The sequence below is a fragment of the Crocodylus siamensis genome, chromosome 9, assembly GCF_052110815.1.
Source record: "Crocodylus siamensis isolate JL-2025a chromosome 9, ASM5211081v1, whole genome shotgun sequence".
NCBI classification, from domain to species: Eukaryota; Metazoa; Chordata; order Crocodylia; family Crocodylidae; genus Crocodylus; species Crocodylus siamensis.
This window is the reverse complement of record NC_143403.1, coordinates 25225104-25247354: the sequence shown is the minus strand read 5'-3', so window position 1 is coordinate 25247354 and position 22251 is coordinate 25225104. Positions and strand designations below refer to the sequence as shown.

General features: G+C 44.3%; 1 protein-coding gene across 1 annotated transcript in view; it reads right to left on the bottom strand.

Moving 5' to 3' along the window:
- ADCY7 (adenylate cyclase 7) overlaps positions 1–22251 on the bottom strand; it is a 130510-nt gene that overhangs the window by 12619 nt on the left and 95640 nt on the right. Inside the window, exons 11-20 of the mRNA XM_090063742.1 lie at positions 18273–18458; positions 15003–15046; positions 10976–11056; positions 10176–10248; positions 8831–8928; positions 7395–7479; positions 5596–5733; positions 2988–3050; positions 2214–2264; positions 878–1026 (exon numbers count right to left, since the gene is read on the bottom strand). Coding sequence (XP_089919868.1) covers positions 878–1026; positions 2214–2264; positions 2988–3050; positions 5596–5733; positions 7395–7479; positions 8831–8928; positions 10176–10248; positions 10976–11056; positions 15003–15046; positions 18273–18458 — 968 coding nt within the window. The remainder of the gene's footprint in view (positions 1–877; positions 1027–2213; positions 2265–2987; positions 3051–5595; positions 5734–7394; positions 7480–8830; positions 8929–10175; positions 10249–10975; positions 11057–15002; positions 15047–18272; positions 18459–22251) is intronic.

Below are 22251 nucleotides of genomic sequence, written 5' to 3'. Positions count from 1 at the left end.
GGTTGTATATAGAAGATAGGTTCCCCTGCTTTATTAGGTTGGAAGCGTCAGCTGGTTGGACTAAGAAGGCAGTTTATGACCTGGATAGTTAACTATTGTGCTGTACTACTGGGGCATGGCTACATCACCTCTGACTGCACTATGGAGCTGCTGAAGGGCAGAGAACTAACACCCCACATGCATCACAACCACAAAAAGATTAGAGTGCTGCTCTTTGGCACGTCTAGTGCCGCTCTTTAGCTCTCTTGTCTCAGGGGTGTTTACTGGAGTGTATTCAGGGCTGCTCTAGCAGTAGCTACATGTTTTGGGCTGGAACGTGTGCAGAGCAGGTATGCCACATTTCACTGCAGCACTCCATCGCATGGGTTAGCCATGCCCATGTTTATCACTGCACACACACACACACACACACTGCAGCCTCTCCTGGAGCAAGCACACCATGTATGCATTGGCAATGCAAATGTACCATGAATAGAAATAAACATTTTGGAAACTTTTAACGTACAGCTACTGCTGTACATTAAAAACTTTTTATCTTTCCCAAGCTATTACTTCCTAGATGAGGCTGGAACCTCTCAGGATAAGAACAGTTTTTAAACCTCCCCCTTTCCCTTCCCCCTAAAACAAGCAATGTATTGTAGGATTCCATGTCCCTCATTCACATCCCACAGTAAACTTTTTCTGGGAAAGTTTGGAAGAAGTCAGCAAAAAGGCTGGAAGTGATGAATCATAACAATATTTTCATTAATCACTTCACAAAATTCTCCTAAAAATTCTTGTCTCATGTTGCAATACTTAAAACCCAATGAAAGTTCAGGACTCTGACAACCCTTTCCATGTAAAACTTTTGTCCATCATGAGGAACTTTGTATCATACCTTTCACGGCCACAGTTCCCACTCAAACTATTAAAAATTACAATGTACACAGTGACAGCAACGGACAGAAGAAGAAATTTCAGTTCAAAGCTCATTCGAAGGAATGCTGAGCAAGCAATAAACGCCAATATGCAGCAATAAGTATAATACTGTAATAGAAAACAAAATTAAAAGCTGAAAAATTCACACATGTGCACAGTACATTTTACACTTCAAAAGTTAGTAAATTTGTGGCCATTGTAATTTATACCAGACAAAATAGAATTAGACCATATGGCAGATTTAATTATCTAACTTGGTTAATTCTACTAGGAGACAGATCGGGGGGGGGGGGAGAAAGGGGGGGGTGTTGTTTGGTTTTGGGTTTGTTTGTTTGGGGGGGGAGTTACAAACTTACTTTTTGATTTATCCTATATAAAAGCATCTACCTAAAAACATGAAAGCAATATCTGGTACATATGAAAAAGAAATGCTGCTAGCAAAGGGATTTGTTCTCTAGACATGATTAGTTTAAAAAATGAATTTCTATTCATTCTCTTTAAGTTCAATTCTGGTTTACAAAAATGATGCAAGTCTAGTGACCTGAGTATGTAGTTGGGACCCAGAAACTCTTAACCTTCCTAGTACTTTTGCCAGCTTGAACAAATCACAACTGCAACATACAGACATCTCTACTTATTTGCCTGCCTGGCATGTGGGTTGGCTAATGATATAAAGAATTTTGATGACATAACTGATCTGTTCTAAAAGCAAATTAAAATCAATGGAAAAAAAACTCTCACTGATGATAGATGACTTTGGATTTGACTTTAAGAATGTATCAATTTTTTTCCAACTACTTCACAGTTTTACAGGCACTTGATCTCATTTAACTTCTAGCTTTTTTCTTTTATACATGGCACTGAACAAATTAATAAACTTTTGCACCTATAACTGCATGTATTATAATGTACCAGTGGCACATCCTCAGCTAGTGCAACCTGTCACAGTCCTACTGAAGTCATGGAGCTATGGACATTTTTACCAGGTAAAGATCTGCCCCACAGCCTGAAACAGACTCTATTGTACCAAACCTGTCTTCCTGAAGACTCCGGGCCTCATTTACAAAAGGTACTGATGATCCCTCAAGACACATCTACACAGGTGCTTTAATGTGCATTAGCCTATTTCAATGCACATTATTTACTCAATGTAAAAGCTGTAGGTTCAATCAACAAAGGGATGATACCAAGACCTTGCCAGCTGCCACTATTAAAACACAGCATTCAAAATGTGTATTTTCTGTGAGGGGGCAGGGTAGAGGGGAATGGAAACATGACACTTGCATACTACTTACAGGGATGATGATATTCTCAGAACAGAATCCAGTTGTATTTTTTCCAGTAGTCTGATTCATAGACAAGGAAGAACACAGACGTTATTAGCAGCAAAAAATCGCTCACATTTACAACATGTTAATAAGACTTGCAAAAAAAGTCCTGTCGACACATGCAGCACACTACTTAAAAAATGTTCAGAACTGGCAACCAAAGGAGAGAAATTCTTCACAAACTTTTTGGTGAATTTGAAATAGAAATTCATGTTAAGGGCCAAAAACTGAATGCCATGCCCAATGAAATCAATAGTACTGCTCTCTTTCAGCGTCAACAGGAATTGCATACAACTTTACATGCTAAAATACTGTTTCACTTTAAAAGATTCACCACTTTTGAAGCACCTCTTCTTATCTTCCGAGTATGCAGGAGACTGAACAACAAGACTCTAAATCAAATTTAACACTTGGACCTTTTGATTGTCAGAGGTGCTGAGCAGACCCAGCAGCCTGTGACTTCACTGGAGCTGTGAGGGGTCAACGCTTCTGAAAATATTAAGATGACAAGCTATGAAACCATCTTTTGTAGACCCTACATCATGCAGGGAACTATGTAATCTCTCAGATATGGCACCTGGAACCATTAGATGGCAGAAGCAAATCTGTGCGTACGCAGTAATTTAAAAGCTCTATCTTTGTAAAGAGAAGGGAAGATGACAGATCCTGCCAGCACTATACACAACATTCAAGGTTTGTGATTTTTTTAAATCCAGGCAATAAAAGTGATGCTGTACTTACACAGGCAGTGACACACTCATTACTTGATCCAGTAGAGTTTGAAAGTCTGCTTTCTTCAGTAGGCTGAGTTTTTGGCAAAAAAAAAGTACATAAGAGCTGATTATGAAAAGGAGTAATTTAATCTCTATTTGTGCAGCACCTAGAACAATGAAGTTCTGGTTGCCCTCTTGATTCTGTTGCAATAGAAATGTTAAATAATGCCAATGCCTTGCACTTGTGTAACACCTCCTCAGAATAAAGCAGTTGTAACAACAGAATCAAACCTGCCATAATTTCTCAAAATAGCATCTCTCCTGCCAACACAGGCAACCAAGTAGGAGAAAGCGAACATTTTGGTGATGTCTACACAGAATATTTTTTTTCTATTTGATGGCCCAAAAGCCTGATACAATCCTTATTCTGAATTCAAAAAGAAAGATTACATCTGGGCTTCAAAGAGACTTAGACCAGATCCCAAATTCTGCTGTCCTAACTCAGAAAGGACTCCCACAACAGGAGCAAAAACTAAGTAAACACTCCAAGATTTGCCACTGCTAGCTCTGGCTTTGATTTTTAAAAAACAGGGCAATTACTTTTCATGCTTCCCTCCCTCACTAACCCAAGCTGTCAGCAGGAACACTTACACAAGTTAGATTTTTCACACAATTGGGCCCCTGAAAGCATCTCTACAGCCGTGCTATGACACAGGTGCACAGATGCAGGGTGCTTTTAAAGTGGCTGATCATCAGGGATCCAAGTTTTCTGTTTCCCACAGAAAAATGGAGAAAGCCTTGAATTTCTCCTTTTTATCAGAGAAAACATGGATTTCTCCTTTTAGCAGAGAAGCCAGAGGATTCTCTGCTTTTGCAAAGAGCTCTGCAAGTGGGTTAAGCTCCAGCCTGCAAGAGCTGTTTGCAAACAAGGCTGGAAACCCCCAACCCTGCCCAGAGTGAGAGGGGGAAGGGCAGGGCCTGAAGCTCTCAGTCAGCCACCACTCGGCTCAGTTCAGCCTCACTCTTTGTTCCTGGAGCGTGTGAGGTAAGAGGGGCTTGCAGGGGGCTAAGGGCCCCTCTGGCAGGTCTGTGGGGGGAGCCTGGAGTTGGCCCCAGCCCTGCCCGAGGAGGCAGCAGCAGTGGGGGAGCTGGCTCCATGCTGCTTCTGCTGCAGCTGCCTGCTGTTGCGGGCAGAGGTCTGCAGACTTGGATCCCTGGCCCCATAACCCTGGCAGCTGGGGGCCCCTTCTGGCAGGGCCAGGGGGCAGGGGCTGTGGGTAGGGGGCAAGAGGCACTAGGAAAGGGGGACTGTTGTGGGAGAAGTGAGGAGCACCAACAGGGCTGGGGGGGGTGAGGACTTTGGGGGCCAGTGAGGGGCACCAGCAGGGCTGGGGGGCATTTAATTTTAATAATGGATTTAGGGAGTTTTATCAAAGAATTTGCAGCTTTGTCAGAGAATTTGTGATTTTTTAATCAGAGAAAACCAGAATCCCTGCTGATCATGCAACAAATTAACCTTCCTCAAATGAGGTATTAGATGAAGGTACTCCACTTTAGAGTGGCTTAGGAAACCTGTGTTCCCTTGGGTAAATTTTTCATGCATTGGGCTGGGCTTATGCAGCGCAACCCTGCCCCAGATGCTGTCACAGCAGGGGGAGAAGGAGGTGAAGAGAGGGAGCAACACTGAGCTGTTGGCTGGAGTTTGCTGCCTAGCTGGAGCTGGAGGAGGTGGAGGGGGGAGTGGAACAAAGCCCACCTCACCTCGCAAACCCCCTCCAGGTACCCAAGATGGGATAGTAGGAGGCGTGAGGCCAGGCCCACAAGATAAGGGGACTCCATTGCACTGCCCCCTCCAGCTCAGGCCAGGCAAGCCGTGCTTCCTCTTTTCTGCCTTATCTGGCCTAAGCTAAGTAGGGAGGGGAGGGGAGGGAGGTGGGGATGGAACAGAGTCCCTTTACCTCATGGGACCAGCCCGAATCCCCTACTGGGGTACCTGAGGGAGGGAGCTATGAGGTGGGAAGGCTGCATCTCCCCTCCCCCTCTCCAGCTCCAGCCAGGCAGCAAACTTCGGATGGCAGCTCCTCCCTCTACCTCCCCCCCCCCCCCACACACTGCCCCAGAGCTTGGGGGGAGGGGTGTTGGGAAGGGGGGCAGTTCATCTGCCTCCTCGAAGGCACCCCTGTCTGCTGGCCAGGAGGGCCAGCGCAAATAGGCTCAATCCCCCGACCCAACAGGCAAATGTCTTGGATCAGGCAAGCGCTCTAGTTCACAGCATTTTATGTAAAGCACCATGAGTTACAGTGGGACTCTGAATATTCCTACAGAAATTGTAATTATAATAAATTATTATTGTTCCTGACATGATAAAAGCAAAGAGGGCAATGTACTACATGACAGAAGAACATTATGTTTGTATTTTAGATTCTACAAACTGCTTGGGACCTTTTTCCCCTCCTGCATCCTACTTCACATTCCACACAAAATTGCCTTTCTGTGTGTCAGTGCGAAGTTAAAAATAAGTAGTGAAGCATTACCCATCAGAAAGTAGGGCCCAGGACAAGCCACTTGAGGAAATAGTCTGTGATGGTCACAATATTAAATAAAATTAACAAACTGAAGGAAATGCAATTACTTACAACATTAAAAATGGCGATAATCAGCAAGGCACCAACAGTGATGACGGCTAATGGGAGTCTCACTAGAGGCATTGTTTCCACCATCTCAGAAACAGCAGAAAGGGGCCTCAAAGAAGGCCATCGTTCTGAGCAACACCCCTGTAAATGAAATGAATGTCTCAGTCAGCTGCATGACACGGACATTAGTGCTCTGACAGTTACTGAAAAAAAATACTCTGTCCCTTGCACAAACTAAGGTCTAAAGACAATCACTGGACCATCACAAGTGCATTACCTCCATTTCTATTGAGAGTGATTTTGTTCTCTAATGATCAGAGCAAGAGAGCAAGAGCTGAGACGCTTGAACTCCCATCTGTGTAACTAACTCACTCTGAGATACTGGACAAGCCAGAACTACACCTTTGATTTCCGCATCTGTAAAATGGAGGTAACACTTTTTTACTTCCAAGAGTAGGGTTTTAACACCTATAGAATTTCTACCACACTACATACTGTGATAGCATCTAATGGGAGCCATTACCGAAACATTATAAAAAAGTTACGCTAAATTACAATTCTTGCTAAATTGAAAAATAGACTTTAAAGGCAAATGATTCACACAAATTACAACATACCAACCCCGCCCCTCCCCCCCCAAAAACCCTCCTCCATTTCCTGATATAGGAAGAAATATTTACTAAACATATGTTCATTTAAGAGAGCAAGCATACTAATTGAATATAAACATATTGTTCAGGGACTCTGAATCCAAACAGTCCTGAAGTTAAAATGAAACCGAATGCAATGTCAGGTTTGGAATTTTCTTTTTCTTACTGTTGCCTCCCTCGGGCACCTTGTGGCTCAATGTATACTACACCAACTACGGAATTCAAGAAAACTTTGCTACTTAATCCTCTAAAAAGATTACTATTCATACAGTAGTGTCCTGCACACTCTGCATCCTATTTCATCTGTCTCTTGGTACTTAAGAAAAAACACCTCTTACTGTATCATTTCTCATAGTAACTGAGATCTACAATGCTGAGGCTGCCAGTCTCATGCTGGAAGGTGCTGGTGAGAGACCATTCAGAAAAACTTGAATATACTTCCCACTTTGGTCCACCAGAGCCAAGATCTTACAGATACACAGTAAAATACATTTGTTCTCTCAGGAGTTCATGGGGAGGGTTAACATGAAGGTTGGACTGGACAACACTGTTTTTTTAAGATACAAGGCTGTTCTCTGTGTTTGTACAGCTGTTCTCGTTTAATTAAAAACCATAATTATATACATTTGACAGTATACCTAGAGTGTCACACAGCAACGAATAAATTCAAGCACACAGTATTCAATTTGCTAGAATTTTAAGTTCAACAAAGATCCTTTAAGGAAAAGCAAGCTACAGTATTACCATCATTAAAACATATGGGCATTTTTACTTTTCATATTACAGCTTTATGAATTCTTGTTTAACCCACACTTGCACTCAAAAAATGTAGGATTCATAACCAAAATCATTTAAGGAGTACTGTATAGTATCAAAATCTTGTAAAACTTGACATAAGAACAGAAAACACTTGGGGTTTTTAAAACTACAATTATATACTAGCATGGAAAATTATAGCTCATTTGCAAATGTAAATGTAAAACTGTATTTTAGACACTGAAATATACCCAGTTTGATTATTTCAGCTTTCCTTAAACTGCAAATGCTCAGCACCTAAATGCACGCCATTTATAGGTAGGTGCTTAAAATATTTGGGTGCCTTATTTTAGCCATTAACTTTAAAACAAATAGTTGACCTACATTTTTACTTACCATCCATTTATCAACAAAACACATGCATAAAATCAGTCCAATGATGACTGCTACAATCCCAAATGAAATCCCAAGTTTTGGAGTTCTGAAATAGAGATGAGAAGTGTTAAACGTGAGTTACAGGTATCATGCCATTATCAAATTCCAACTCATGAGAATACACCTCTTAACTATCTCCTAATTTAATAAAAATAAACAAAATTCATTTCTTTCAGTATGAGATGCCCACAAGATAAGGCGTTCCACAGATCAGAGGTGTCAAACATAGGGCCCGTGGGCTGGATCCAGCCAGCAGAGCCCACAGGGCTACCTGCAGTCTGCTGGAAGTTTGGGGAAGGGTCGTGGCCAGGGGCGAGTGGCCTGCCTCAGCATCCAGAGCCCTTGGGCCCTGGTGGACATTGCTATACGAGGCTGACCTCATTGTCCACTGTCACTGCATGCACACACATACTCTGTGCTGTGCACCACCGCTGTGTGTTCCGTGCTCTGTGCTGGAGCTGGAGCCCAAGCAAGCACCTCGTACCACATTCTCCAAAGCACAACTATGTGTCTTGTGCTACAGCTGAAGCCAATATGGTTTGCCCCACGCTCCCTGCTACAGCCACCACTGCCACCCCTATGCATTCCATGCTGAACACAGCCCTGGCATGACACAAACACATCAGTGGCAGCAGCTCTAGCTCTGGCATGGGGTGTGCAACACATGGTAGAAGCTGCTAGAGCCACCCCATGCCCTGGGCAAGAATCTGGCCTACAAGCAGCCCTGTGGTCCAGATCCAGCCCAGGGTAGGAGATGAGTCTGATATCCCTGCCATAAAAAATTGCTGCCCTCCCGTGGCTGAGATCCACTTCCATGTTCACTATCAAGATCTCACTTTCACTGCTCCTTCATTCAAAACACATGCTATTATTATCCTATGCATAAACAATAAGGGCAGCACACTAGAGCAGGCATGAAAACATGTTTGCCAAAGGAAGTCTACACAATCAGAGTTATGATAAAGAGATATTTAACAAGCCAACACCCTTCTTTTGAGTTCCTCCTCCATGTTCCTTTTTCCTCTTAAAGGAAAGGGACATCTTGGCTCTACTTAATCCTTCTCCTCATTTATAGTCAATCTAAAACAATACATCCTCGTTTAATTGATCTGTGTATTCCTCTGTGTATGTACTAACCATTGTCAAAACACACTACTGAGGAAACAATGTCCATTTTTTTTTATGCAGCTGTCCTGGCTCAGGTACCAAAACTGCCTCTATGAATGCAATGTGCTAACAAAGAGCAGGTTAGGATTATATGTCACTTGGTTACAGCCCTGCAGGAAGGTCTGGAAGAATGAAAATGTTATTCAAACAAGAGCTGTTGCTTTACCTAGGGGTTCATTTAAAATGTAAAACAATACAAAAAAAGAAAGAAAGAAAAAATATGTACTTACCTTAGCATCACAAACATTTGTATCACAAATATACAGAGCAACACAATACTGGCACACGCAAAGTAACTCCTCACTTTTGGGATGGAGATGGTGCGATACTGAAACAGATTGTAATCATGTCAGTAAAGAGAATTACAGAAGCCAACTACAGAATTTACTGAGCTTTTTTAAAAATAAAACAGATCTGCCACCAACTATTTTTACCCCCTACAGTTAAAACCAAACGCAAAAGATTTTTAAAAATCTAATAATAAAGCAACCATTAATTGTCATTCACAGAATAGTTCAAAAGTATTGATTTCCAACTTAAAGAAGTATTGTACTTACATAACCAATTATTATATTATATGGGAATTCACACAGTGGATACATCTATATGTGCAATTAACACAATGCCATAAACTCCAGGGCCATTTGAGCTGGAGTACACTGCTCCCAAGGGCAGGGCTGAGACGTGCACCCAGGACAGCAGCAATTTGGGATAGGGTGGAGCAGCCCTGGCAGGGGAGCACTGGGGGCCAGCTCCAGGCGGTAGCATCAGACAGGGGAGGGGCAGGCAGGAGCCAGAGGTCTGGTCCCTGGCTGGCTGAGCTGACAGGGCACAATTTGTGCCCAGCAGTCACCATCTACACATGTTTGATCTCACTTAATGACTCTGCTGTAAGATAGTATTGTCCCTGACAGTACTATCTTACAGTGGAGTTAATTAGTTTACTCTGTATTAGTGAAGCTGGTTCTTGAGGGGAGTGGGAGGCATCAAGGGCCAGGTGTTCCAGGTAGGGGGAAGCTTTATGTGTCCAAATGTGTTCTGCAAAGCAGAAGCAACAGAATGTAAAATGTTTTACTCGTAAAGAGATTTAAAATGCTATGCTGTCCCCATTTAAGTTAAACAACTATAACTGTGAATGATTTGGGCATTAAGAGTAATATTACCATTCATACAGGCTATGTACTGTATCTGCCAATTCTGATACTCTACATACAATGACACGAGCATCTGTTACACTGAGTTGTACAGAAACATTTTAAACGCAGCTTCTTGCTTTTTTAATAAAGATACTCAAAACTAATACGTCTCACTGACAGAACCCCATTGACTTAAATTAGGGCCAGGTTTTAATCTGAATTCTGTAACAGACACCTTTAGTCCGTAGGATTAAGATTGCCCAAAAAAGAGTGGATAAGCCAAACAGTCTGCACTACATCACATTACCCAAGACCCCTCTGGGCTGCAGTCACCTCAGAAATCCCAATGAAGAAATAAAAGCACTTTCAACAGTTCTCTTCTGCTTGCATAAATTCCAGTACCAGAACTATCAAAACAAATTGCTTATCCCTTACCAACCTCTTTTTCAAGTCCTGTTTCTACAAAAAAGAGCCAGAATCTACAGAAGTCATCTGATTTACAACACCACGGTCTGCATTGAAACAAAAAGAGATTTTACAAAACAAAGGCAATAACTAAAGTAGCAGGATGCAGAACAGCAAACAAAGCCCTTTAAAAGCCTGACAGACTGACTCAAAGACCACTTTGTTAGTAAGGTCAACAATTTACAAAAGAAATCTATTCTGACAGTTCTGTTAGTATACCAGTCCTCAGAGTAGAAGTGCTAGTGCTGTCAGCACCTGCCTATGTTCTCCAAGCTCTGTCCACGTGCACGCATCAGTTCTTTGCTCCTCAGCTGTTTGTATGCAGAAATGAGACAGAGAACTTCCCACCCCTTTCCTGACCTTCACTCAGCTCATTTGTTTGTACAATGCCCAGGTACCCGAAGTAACGTCTAGGCTTTTTTTCTCAGCTAGAACACTGTACAGTATAGTATACTTGCATTGGACATGATCTGTTTCCAGGTACAATTTTTTCATTTTCTCAGAAATAAAATATTGTCCCTGGGCAGAATTTTACTGTAGAACAATGTTATTAAGCTATACTAGAACACACTGTAATCAAGTTAGAAACAAGGAATATTTAAGAAAGAAAGAAAAACCCAACCAAAAAGAAACAAGCAACAGAAAAAACCAAGACAATTACTCCTACTGGTTCTGGAAATCAGAGCAGAGGTTGCATCTAGTTTTAAAACTGAGAATGCAGGTTTGCTCAAAAGAAAAGCAGACCCAAGAAGAAGATAATAAAATAATACATACTTGGTCGAACTAAGACCCTCAATGGTTGACATCATTTCATCATAAATATCTTCCTCCAGCCTTCCTTTCTGAGATGTATTTCTGAGAAAAAAATGTATGTATATGACAAAGCAAATTTGTGGCTTATAAAAAGGGATTTATCTCTACCCAAATTTCCAAAGTATGCTGCACAATATAAGCATAAAAGGGTTGTCTCATACTGCTACTATTATTTATTATTGTAATTTTACCATTACATATCTCTTAAAAATACATTAAAATACCAAGAGATGTACCAATTCCAAAATAAGCCCTAAAAATAACTTAAAAATAAGCGTAATTAATTTTGAGACTTTTGTTTATAAAGTAAGGTTAAATTCAGATGCTACAAATACAAAAATATATTTACCTTTATTGAAACCTAAAATAAATAAGTAAAAAACTACTGGGAACATTCAATTACTACTAATGCAACAATGAAAAAGGAATGAATCTCTTCAAAGTCACCCATTCCCTTACAAAAAAACACTTCTTACTTTTCTGTAGAAAAATAGAAAGGGGGTTAGTGAGGACATAGTAGACATTAAGAAGTCCAGAGGGAGAGAATTCTGTGCTTACAGGAATAAAAAGACAAAAAAAATATTTATAGTTTACAACTCAAGAAGAATACAATTACATGCATCTAAATCTATACAGACTAACACAGAGGAAGGAACACACATTCACGCAAGACAGCAGCTTTAATAGATGAATTAATAACCACTAAGTTACTCATTCAAACAAAATAATTCTGAAGGCAGCCTATCTTCAGTGAGTTGTCAAGCTGCATAATCTTCCTTTTATTTTATTTGGCTTACTAACGAAGTCTGAAATGCCAAATTCTGCAGTGCAAAAGTCTATTAACATAAAGTTAGTTTATGTAAAGGTTTAAAAGGTAGAGGTAACATTTGCAATGCATGGAGAATATGGCTTGGTTAGTCTTGTAATACATTTACTGCAATGTTTATCATTAAAAGATAAACGGGTTGCCAACACAGTCAAATGGGTCACCAACTGGCCTGGACCCAGACAGTGGTGGTAGATGGGTCATTTTCGACCTGGAGGGATGTGGGCAATGGGTTTCCGCAGGGCTCGGTCCTCGGGCCCGCACTGTTCAACATCTTCATCAGTGACTTGGACGAGGGGGTAAAAAGTACCCTGTTCAAATCTGCTGATGACACTAAGATGTGGGGGGATGTGGACACGTTAGAAGCAAGGAATAGGCTCCAATCGGACCTACACAGGTTACAGGGGTGGGCGGACAAGAATAGGATGGGATTCAACGCTGACTAGTGCAAGATGATGCACCTGAGGAGGAAGAACCAGCACCATACCTACAGGCTGGGGAACTCCCTTCTCATCAGCTCAGAGGCAGAAAAAGATCTTGGAGTCATTACAAGATGAACATGGGTCGGCAGTGTGGGGATGCAGTCAGGAAGGCCAACCGCACCTTGTCATGCATCCACAGATGCATCTCAGGCAGGTCCAAGGAGGTGATACTCCCCCTCTGTGCGCACTGGTCAGGCCGCAGCTGGTGTACTGTGTCCAGTTCTGGGCGCCGCACTTCAAGAGGGATGTGGACAACATGGAGAGGGCCCAGAGGAGGGCCACCCGCATGATCGGGGGACAGCAGGGCAGGCTCTATGAGGAGAGGCTATGGGACCTGAACCTGTTCAGCCTCCACAAGAGAAGGCTGAGGGGGGATCTAGTGGCCTGTTACAAACTAGTCAGAGGGGACGAGCAGGCATTTGGAGAGTCCCTGTTCCCCCGAGCATGACCAGGAGTGACTAGAAATAACGGTCACAAGCTGGCAGAGGGTAGATTCAGATTACATATCAGGAGGCGCTACTTCACTGTCAGGGCAGCTAGTATCTGGAGCCAACTTCCAAGCGAAGTGGTGCTGGCTCCTACCCTGGGGGTCTTTAAGACAAGGCTAGACAATCATCTTGCTGGGGTCGTTTGACCCCAGTACTCTTTCCTGCCACGGCAGGGGGTTGGACTTGATGATCTGCTCAGGTCCCTTCTGACCCTACTAACTATGATACTATGAAGATAGCAGTTTCTGAATTACATAGAACATAAGTACAGCTAAGCGGCATCTCAAGATTAAACACAATGTCTAAAAGTTGGATTTTACAATTTCTTCTATTCAGGTTGAGCAGTAAACTTGCAATAATACATTAAAATGTCTCAGAAATACAGTATATCTTGGAATGATGTAATGAGCAAACTGGAGAACAAGACAATACGTTCCTTTAACAAAGTCCATATAAAACAATGGCCAAGGCTTGCTATTATGAATATGGGGGGCAGGGTGGCAGGGGCATTACATAAACTTCCCCAGGCCTGACTGGCCCACAGAGTAGGATAAACAGTGGGATAAATTAGAGCACAACACTAGCTTTGGGTTTTGCAAGTGCTGACATAACCACTGCACTAAGAGTGAAAAGTTAACAAAGTTATTCTCCAAGGAAAAGTCTGTTTCTTACACTAAACCAATGCGGGTGCTGCATGTTGACTATTTTTCTCGTTTACTAGCTCTCAGGGACAGGTTTGCACAGCACCTAGCTCAGTGGGTCCTCCTTCCCACTCTGATTAAAACACACAAGTGCTACCATGAGACAAATAATTAACAGGTCATAGGAACAGAAGAACCTGTGTTCCCCATTATTAAATGCATGATAACCTAAGATAGCAGCACCATATGGAGTTGTTTTCTGCTGATCTTTGTCTCCTTTTTCACCTCTCTTCCCTGCTGTACCCTGTTCTGCTTCAAGTGAAATGCAATCCAGTAATGTTTGAGTGAAGGAACTATCAAGAGGACAGAAAAAATGTCATAATATTTGAAATATATGTCCTAAATAACTGAATTATTTCTTAGGAACTTGTAACATCCTTTAAAAACAGTGTAGACCTGATTGGAACCCCTTAACCCTAGGGTCCAATAGAACTACTGCATTTGATTCCAAGATGAGGTGTTTTTCCCCTTTCAACATGGGAAAAACAAAGGCTTGTCTCAGACTCAAGTATTACTGCTGAGAGCTGGGAGAAGCACCTATGCAGGGAGTAGAGCTGGGGCAGGGACAGTACTGGCAACATGCATATTCCTATTTCCAGCATCTCTCCCTGCCTGACTTCCTTATGCCCTTCCCTTTGTCTCCCTTGTTGGCAGGAATCCAGGCAGGACAGAAGGAAATCCCATGCTGCTGTGTCTCCAGCCAGCTGGGTGACCTGCAAAGCAGTTCCTCCCGGCTTCCAGCTGTAGCAGTGTGATTCAGCTGTAGCAAGCATCGGGAAGCTCCAGAGTCACTCCTGCTGCTGCAGAAAGCAGCTCTTCAGGAAGCTCAGCTATACAACATGCAGATTCCTTCCTGGAGCCTGCTCCCACCCAAGGGGGTGGATGGGTGAGGTGGAAGGAAGCCAAGTGGGGAAAGAGGAATCTGTCCACTGCAGATCCGGACTCCCTGCATAGCTGCTTTCTCCAGTGTGGGGTAGGACCAGCTCTGGGACTCACCCTGAGCCCTGATCAGTAGGTAAAGCGGCTGAGGGGGAAGGTGGGCAGGGAGGCAAGGAACAGGGAAGCGGTGGAGGGGGAAGCACCATGGGGACAAAGGGTGGCGAACAGGCTGCCTGCCCTTGCTTGCTCCCACCACTTCTTCCCCCTCACCCCACCTGCCTCCATCCCTGCTTTCCCCCGCCTGTTTTCTCCCTGTGCACCTCTTTGACTGCTTTCCCCACTCCTTCCCCTGCAAAAGCAGACAGACAAACTTAAGATGACCCTCCAATCACTAGATTCTGGACATGGAAAATTACATAAAATTATAAATTTATTGTGTCTAGAATCCAATTATTGGGGTCATCTTAAAATCAAAGTTATCTTGGATTTCGCTACATGCAGTAGTTGTCTGGATTTTATTTAGATAAATATCTAAGTCCTATAATGAGGAGTGCATCTAACAGCAAAAAGACCCTAAAGCCATACAGTAAGTAACAAAGTTACTTGACTCACCTATCTGAAGTCCTCAGACGACCTGCCATACTCAAAGGTATTTCCTGAAAAAGGAGAATTTGAGAATACATTTAATACAATCATCTAATAAAAACTGAAGAGATAATTTAAAATGTACTTTAAGAGAAAGTCACCCAGACACCCATGACAACATAAGTGTGAAGAACTAATTTATATTATACAGCAGATGTTTATTTTCCACTGGACTACTAGCCACAGAAGTGATACAGAGGTATTGTACAGGATATTCCATGATACTTGATCAGCACTGAATGCATAGCTTAGTTTCAGACATTCATGTAACAAGAATCTTCTTCACTCACTCGTCTGAGCCCCACCCCTGCAAAATGAAAGAATTCTATTCTACACTGTAGTTAATGTAAATGCTATACTAAATATAAGATGAGAAGAAAAGAAGGAAGCTGTAGTATTCACCTTCAGGTGAAACAAAATAAATCTAGTGAATCTCCAAAGGAAAGTTAAGATCCAAAAAGAACAGACAATAACCTTGAAGTACTGGGTAGCATCAGCTCTTCTCAATAAGACAAAACTATCCTTTTAGCCTGGATGGGCTTTTAACAGTCAATTCATTTATGTAGTCACTGTCTACCTGTGGCCTTCATTGGTACATATCTAAATGTTTTTTCCCCAAGGATAAACATAAACTTAATTTTTGGCAAAACCAGAGATCAAATAGCCACATGGATAATGCTTAAGTTTCCAGGGTCAGTTCCACTATCCCATAGGAATTTTTTTTAAAGTTTTAACACTGAATCAAAATGAAGTGTAAAAATAAAATAAAATCTCAAAAATATTTTTAAAAATATTCTTACTTCAACTACAATTTCAAAATGCAAAAGCATTTGGAATAACATTTTTTTTTTAATTTTAAAAATATTAAGACGGTTGGAAACGCATTTCAAAATGGTCATTGTGTTTAGATTGGCAGAATTCACTAAAATGTTCCCTTTCTAACAAGGTTATTTCTGTTTTGACAACTGTTTTCTAACCAGAGGTGGAAGATTGCTGCCCAGCTTTATTACCAATCTCTTCTCTCATCTTCATAACGTGTGAGGGGCTGGCTGGCAGTGACTTAGCCCAGGAGTGTTGAAAGGGCAAAAGATGATCAGAGGACTTGGGATTCCCTTTCCTCGCCAATCTGGTAATGATTTGACCCAGGGGTTTTGAAGGGGTAAAAGATGATTGGAGGACTTGGGATTCCCTATCCTCACCAATCAGGCCCCAGAAACTCACCCTCCATGCCCCCCGATTGGCCCCTTGGGTCACCTGGAGGGGGATAAAAGGGGCAGTGTGGCTGACTCAAGGGAGACCAGCAAGGGACCACAAAGAAGGAGATTCAAAGAGCTGGGAGTGGGACCCGCAGGCAGCAGTTGGACCCTCAGCAGTGCAGCATGTGGCTAGCAGGAGAGGCTCCCTGGAGCTCAGGATCCCCTACAAGAGGCTGCAGCCAGCAGGAGAGGCTCCCCAGCTCCAGCAAGGATCTGAGCAGTGACCTGAGAGGTTCCCAGCTCTGCTTCCAGCTCCTGCAATCAGAGGCCAGGCAGCTCGACGTGAGGCCAGGGCGCCTGATAGGTCAAGACCCCTAGTAGCTTGGCACAACACCAGCACTAGTGGCTGTGTGGGAGAGCTTCTGCCTACCACGTGGGAGATCTGAGATCAAAAGTCCCAGCTGTGGTGACTTGGGGCGAGTGAGCTAACAGGGGAAAATTCTTCTTGCAGTGGAAAGGGACCATTGTTTTTTCCTCCTTTCTCCCCCTCCAGGTACCTAGGCCCTATATTCCTTGTCATTTGACATTTTGTGCCTTTTGCATTTCACCAACCAGTATTGTTTGTTTTACATTTTGGTTAACCCCGTCTTTTGTCAACTGGATGAATATGGCTAGGATTGTAAGCATCTAACCTTTGTTGAATCCTGCCCCCTCAGGGCATTGTAGGGTCCCCTATACCCCCTGGTTTATACTGGTTATGTTCCCAGTATTGTTTTCTCATTAAAAGGTATATGGTTAAGTTCCCATTGGTGGTCTGGCTCTGCTCTGTAGGGGGAGGAGAGTCCCTACACCTCCTACAGCGCTTGTGCACCTGCTTTGATCCCTTCAGTTGGAGAGGGGGTACCTCTTGGAGTACCACCTGGGTGACACATGCAACAATTCAGATCATCAGAGAAATCAGAATTGGAGCCAAAGTAGAAAAAAGAGCAGGATAGCATTTTCCTCTAATAATTCACTCCCCTCTCTTGGGCTGATAATACAGTTTTGATAACATTTAGGGCACACAGTTAGGTCCAGCTATTCCCTCTGACTTTTAGGAAATGCGAATCCATTCTTTAAACTGTCAGGACTTTTGTGTATTTGGAGCAATTGGATGGGCTGGTTTGTTCAGTTTTAAATGAGTGTCCAGGGTTCTCAGAGCCTGGGATGGATGGTTTTTTATACAGACTGGGTGGAGGGTGCCAAGGATACAAAAATATCTGAGACAAGCAGAACTTAAGGTTTTTGCAACTGGTTTACTAGCAGCAACAGGCCTTGCTCTGCTGGGCATTAGTCACTTTTTTTTGCTAAGGATGCTGACTGCAAAGTTCCCTCTAAGGTGTGCATGTGCACAGCTGTGCACAACTAAGTGTGGCCATGCACAGCCTTTTCAAGGCCACGCATCAGGAGAGGTGGGGGTGGGAGCCTGGCACGGGCTCCGCCAGCTCCAGGGAAGTGCTCCGCTCCCTCAGGGCTGGAGAGTGAAGCACTTCCCCGGGACACTGCGGGAAATGCCCCAAGGCGATGCGGGGGAGTGGAGTAGTGTCCCGGAGCTGGCGGAGGCTTGCTCGAGGCAGGCAGCAGCTCCTCCCCAAGGTGAGGCAAGGCAAGTATGGAAGCTAGGGCAGGGGGCTCCACTGGCTCCAGGGAAGTGCTCCACTCCCCAGCCCCGATGCAGGGAAGCAGAGCACTTCCCCGGAGCTGGCAGAGCCCGCGCCAGCCTCCAACCCCTGCCTCTCGGCCGCTGGCTCCGGTCCCTTGGCTCCCGGCCCCCTTTGATAATTATCCTATACTGGACTGAGGCGGCGCACTCACGGACCACTACTCTTTAGAGGGAACACTGGCTGATTGTGCACAGATAGGCATCTGTTTGGCTTTTTGTACAAATCTAAATACCTAAAATGGCAACACATCCAGTGAAGAGACCAATCACAAGTCTTAAATTCTCCACAACAGATAGGGAGGAACAGCACAAAACCTAGAATGCAACTCCAGCCCTCACCTTTCTTCGCCTCCCTTGCGTAGCTGAAGATTCACTGCTCACGCTTTCTCTGTGGTTCAGGTGGGCAAAGGGTCTAGCCGCTCCCCAAGACTCCAGATAACGTGTCATTCGGACAGAGGCTCGCATCTTCAGCCCATCGTTCACCCTTGCTTTAGGAAGATGATTGTTTGAAGTACTTTGTTTGGACTAAAAGACGACAATGCCAAAGTTAAAATACCAGAAAAATCAGCTAAGCCCAGAAGCTTGTACCATATGAACCTCAGAGCAAGTATGTCCTCCCAGGATATGCCTCCTTCCCTCCCCCTCCACCAAGCATATAGACAGGGTGACACCCTTGATTCCCCATCTGTTGAGCTGTCCTCAAAATCTCCCCGCCTGCAAAACTGAGCTCTGATTCCAACTTCTGGCTTCCTGACCAATCACAGACCAGAGAGCTTTACAGACAACTGAAGGGATTCACTCCACTTGAGAAGAGGCAGAAGGTGGGCAAGACCAAAAGCTTCTGCCATACGTCTTTGGTACATGATTCAAAGGGAACACCACAGTGACTAGGAGGGCAAAGGAGACAGTTCTGCAAAATGCAGATTCAGCTCCAGATTACAATGGGGATTATATCTCCTGTGCAACAGTTTTGAGTCAAAGGCCACAAAACTTCCTTCCACAGGACCAAAAGCAGGCAGGGCAAAAAGACTAATGGCTATAATACGAGCATCAATCACTAGTCAGATACTGCATCAATCAGTAGTTATATCCTAGCATCTAAAGCATCATCAGGTGTGCAACAGCCATTTCAAGAGGTCTACTGAGTTACCATGACAAACATTCAAATAGCATATGTGCATCTAAAGCATGGCTGCACTAATCATTAATTGAAGGTAGCTCTCCTGTGTTTCTTCCTAAGCAACTCCTAAGAAAGACGATGCAAGAGCTACTTTTTTCCTCCCGTGTTTTTTCCGTGTCGATAAAACACTGCAAGAGGGCTGGGCCCCCAGGGGTGGTGACCATATGGTTCCTTCCCGGCTCGATCCCTAAGATGCCCTCCCTCGGTTCTTTGCCTTCCATACTTTGTTTTTATTAAGATATTAAGGAAGGGCTACTAAGACCCATGGTCTTGGAGCAAACTCTTGTCACTTCCAGCCACTAGCAGGTTCCTCCCGGATCCTGCTGGCCTCAGTTTGCACCCTAAGTTGAGTAGGACCTCTCGGCCCACCTATGCCCCCAAGGCCCTATAGCTTTCAGGGCTAATTACATGGGCTCTGCCCTCCCCAATACCCACACCCATGCCTCACAGATGTTATTGATCACCAGTCCTTCTGGGCCACAACCTCAGCCCCTATGATTAGGCCTCCCTGTCCAGGCACTTCATTCACCGCAGCTACTCCCCAATTTGTTTTCTAGGCTTACCTGCTTCTCTTGGGAACTTCACTGCCCTGGGCTATTCCTGGGCACAGCCTTCCTGCATGTAGCACTTTTCCTACACAAGCTGGCTCCAGGCATTATTTCCCACCCTAGCAGGCTCCTGCCTCTGCATCTGCCCCTCTCTGTGCTTTGGGCCCTTGGCCCCAGTCTCTGGGCCACTCTGCTCTGATCCCCAGGCTGCTGTGCCCCATCTCTGCCCTCTCCAGGCTGTGGGCCCCTGGCCCTGATCTCTGGGCTGCTTTCCCCCATCCCAGGGCTCCTGTGCCCAGCCTCTACCCTTGTCTGAGCTACAGGCTCACCCACCCCTGCTCCCAGGCCTACCATTTCCAAGGCCTGCCTCCCCAGGCTATGGGCTCACCTGTCCCTGTTCCCAGGCCTGCCTTATTCCCAGACTCCGTGTTGCTTGCCCCAGCTCACCTGTTCTCAAGAGCCCTGGCTGCAGCCTTGCTGCCAGGAGTCGCTCTCCATGTGGCACTAAGGGCTAGGCTGCCTGACCAGCTCCATCCCTAGGCTTATATGGTTCCTTCCAGTCACAGGACTCCCTAACCAGCCCCCTGTCACACCTGCAGGCTGCTTCCCAGGCTGCCACACTCTCTTGAAGTGATAGGCACACCACGCACCCTGTCACAAACACCAATTCAAAATTGACAATATTCCAGTGCAGCCAACAGTTGCCTAGTTATACTTAGGCAACCAGCAGTTATAATATCACCTACCTTCCAAAAAGGGTGACACTGCCATGTAAGTCACTGAAGGAGAATGATGCACTGAGACAGCATTTTCTCAAAGCCACCAGACTACGTTCATTGGGGATCTTGGCTAAGATCCTCCACCATCCCACAATTAGTATCAAATGCAGCACAGAAGCAGCCACCTGAACTCTATTAACTATTGGACCATATTAAGAGCTGGATTTGTACCTAACATGTGCGTGGGTGTTGGGCCTGCTTGCTTAGCTGATCTTTGATCAATAGCTTATCACAGCTTGCGTATGGCCTCTGCAAAGCTGAACTGCAGGAGCAATACAGCATGTTTCCCAGCCTGGAATGTGGCTGCCCAGGGGAAGTAACACAACCAGTTAAGGGCAAGGATAAGGTAAAAAATGACAAAGATGTGTGACCTCTGAGACGCACTTCCCTATGCATCTGAAAATAATCTGTGATCGCAGGCACCTGCTTGGAAGCTACCCAAATCCGTTCCCTGCTCCTGTAGTTTTTGATGGCCACAGAGGAAAACCCTAAGCACCCAACTGCAGATTCATGCAGCTGTTGCACTTGCCAGAACAATTTTTGCACACCCATAGTGCACAGGTCAGATGTACCAGCTAGTGACCACACCTCAGTTATGTGTGGATGTCACTGAGCTCAAAGAAATGGCAGGGAGGAGGAATTAAAAACAAGTAACAGCAAAAGAAAAAAAGCTAAGCTGATGGTGGTTTTGCCATGTTTTAGACAGATGCTCTTTTACTGTCTGTACGCTCTGGTGTGGCTATTAAATTTTCTTAATTCTGACTTTTAATGGGAATTTAAAAGAATTAGTCAAACTCAGGAGTGACCAGGGTATCTAATTTATGCTCTGGGAACCCAATGAAAGGCAGGAATTATTGGGTACTACAGGCGTTCCTCCTGTGTTATGGTAATAAATGAATCACAGTGGATTATGTGAACTGGTGAGGAAAAGCTCATGGTTGGGAGTTGGCAGTTAATTCACACATCAGTCGCACCAAGCCTATTTTTCACCTCCTACATGAGATGATGGGGAAAAGCTACAAGTGGGTGAGTAGTTGGGTGTGCAATCTCAGTATTCAAGTAGAACCTGGGTGTGAGTATCCCTTTCAGGAAGAAGTGGTTTTAAGTGAAAAGTCAGCATTTGGCTATACACTACTGAGGCAAATACAGCAGGCACAGGTAGCTTTCAAAAGAGGTTTTCCTACAGGCAGTGGACACTCACATTGTTATGTTTGAGGATTTTCAGAGAGTGTTTAGAGTACAATGTACAGAAGAGATTTTATTTAGAATTCAGGACTGGTATATTAGCTTTATTCAAAACTTGTTGGCACAAACTGATTTATGAGCAAAACAAAAAAAATAATTAAAAATGAGTGTTTCTTTGTCTCCCTCTAGTGCAGAGGTGGGCAATTATTTCAGCTGGAAGGCCACTCAGGGAGTTTTGGTGAGCTGTTGTGGGCTGGGTCAGCACCCCTCACCCCCTATACAACAGCTCACCAAAACTTCCTACATGGTAAGTGGCAACAGAGAGCAGGCAGGCAGGGCACATTTGGCCAGACGAGTGGAGAGTGGCATCCAGGAGTGGGGCAGGTAGGCAGGGGCTAGGATTATGGGGCACAGACAGTAGGAGCATGGGCATGCTCTCTGTCCCCTCCCAGGTCAGGCTGGTGGTCATAATCCACCTTCTGCAGAGCAGATTGCAGCTCAGATCTGGCCCCATACTATCACTGCAGTTCAGCCCCTGCCTCATGATATACCCACCCACCTTTTCCACTCCCAGGTGCCATCCCCATAGCCCCATCCCACCCACCCAAGTGCCTCCTGCCTTTGGG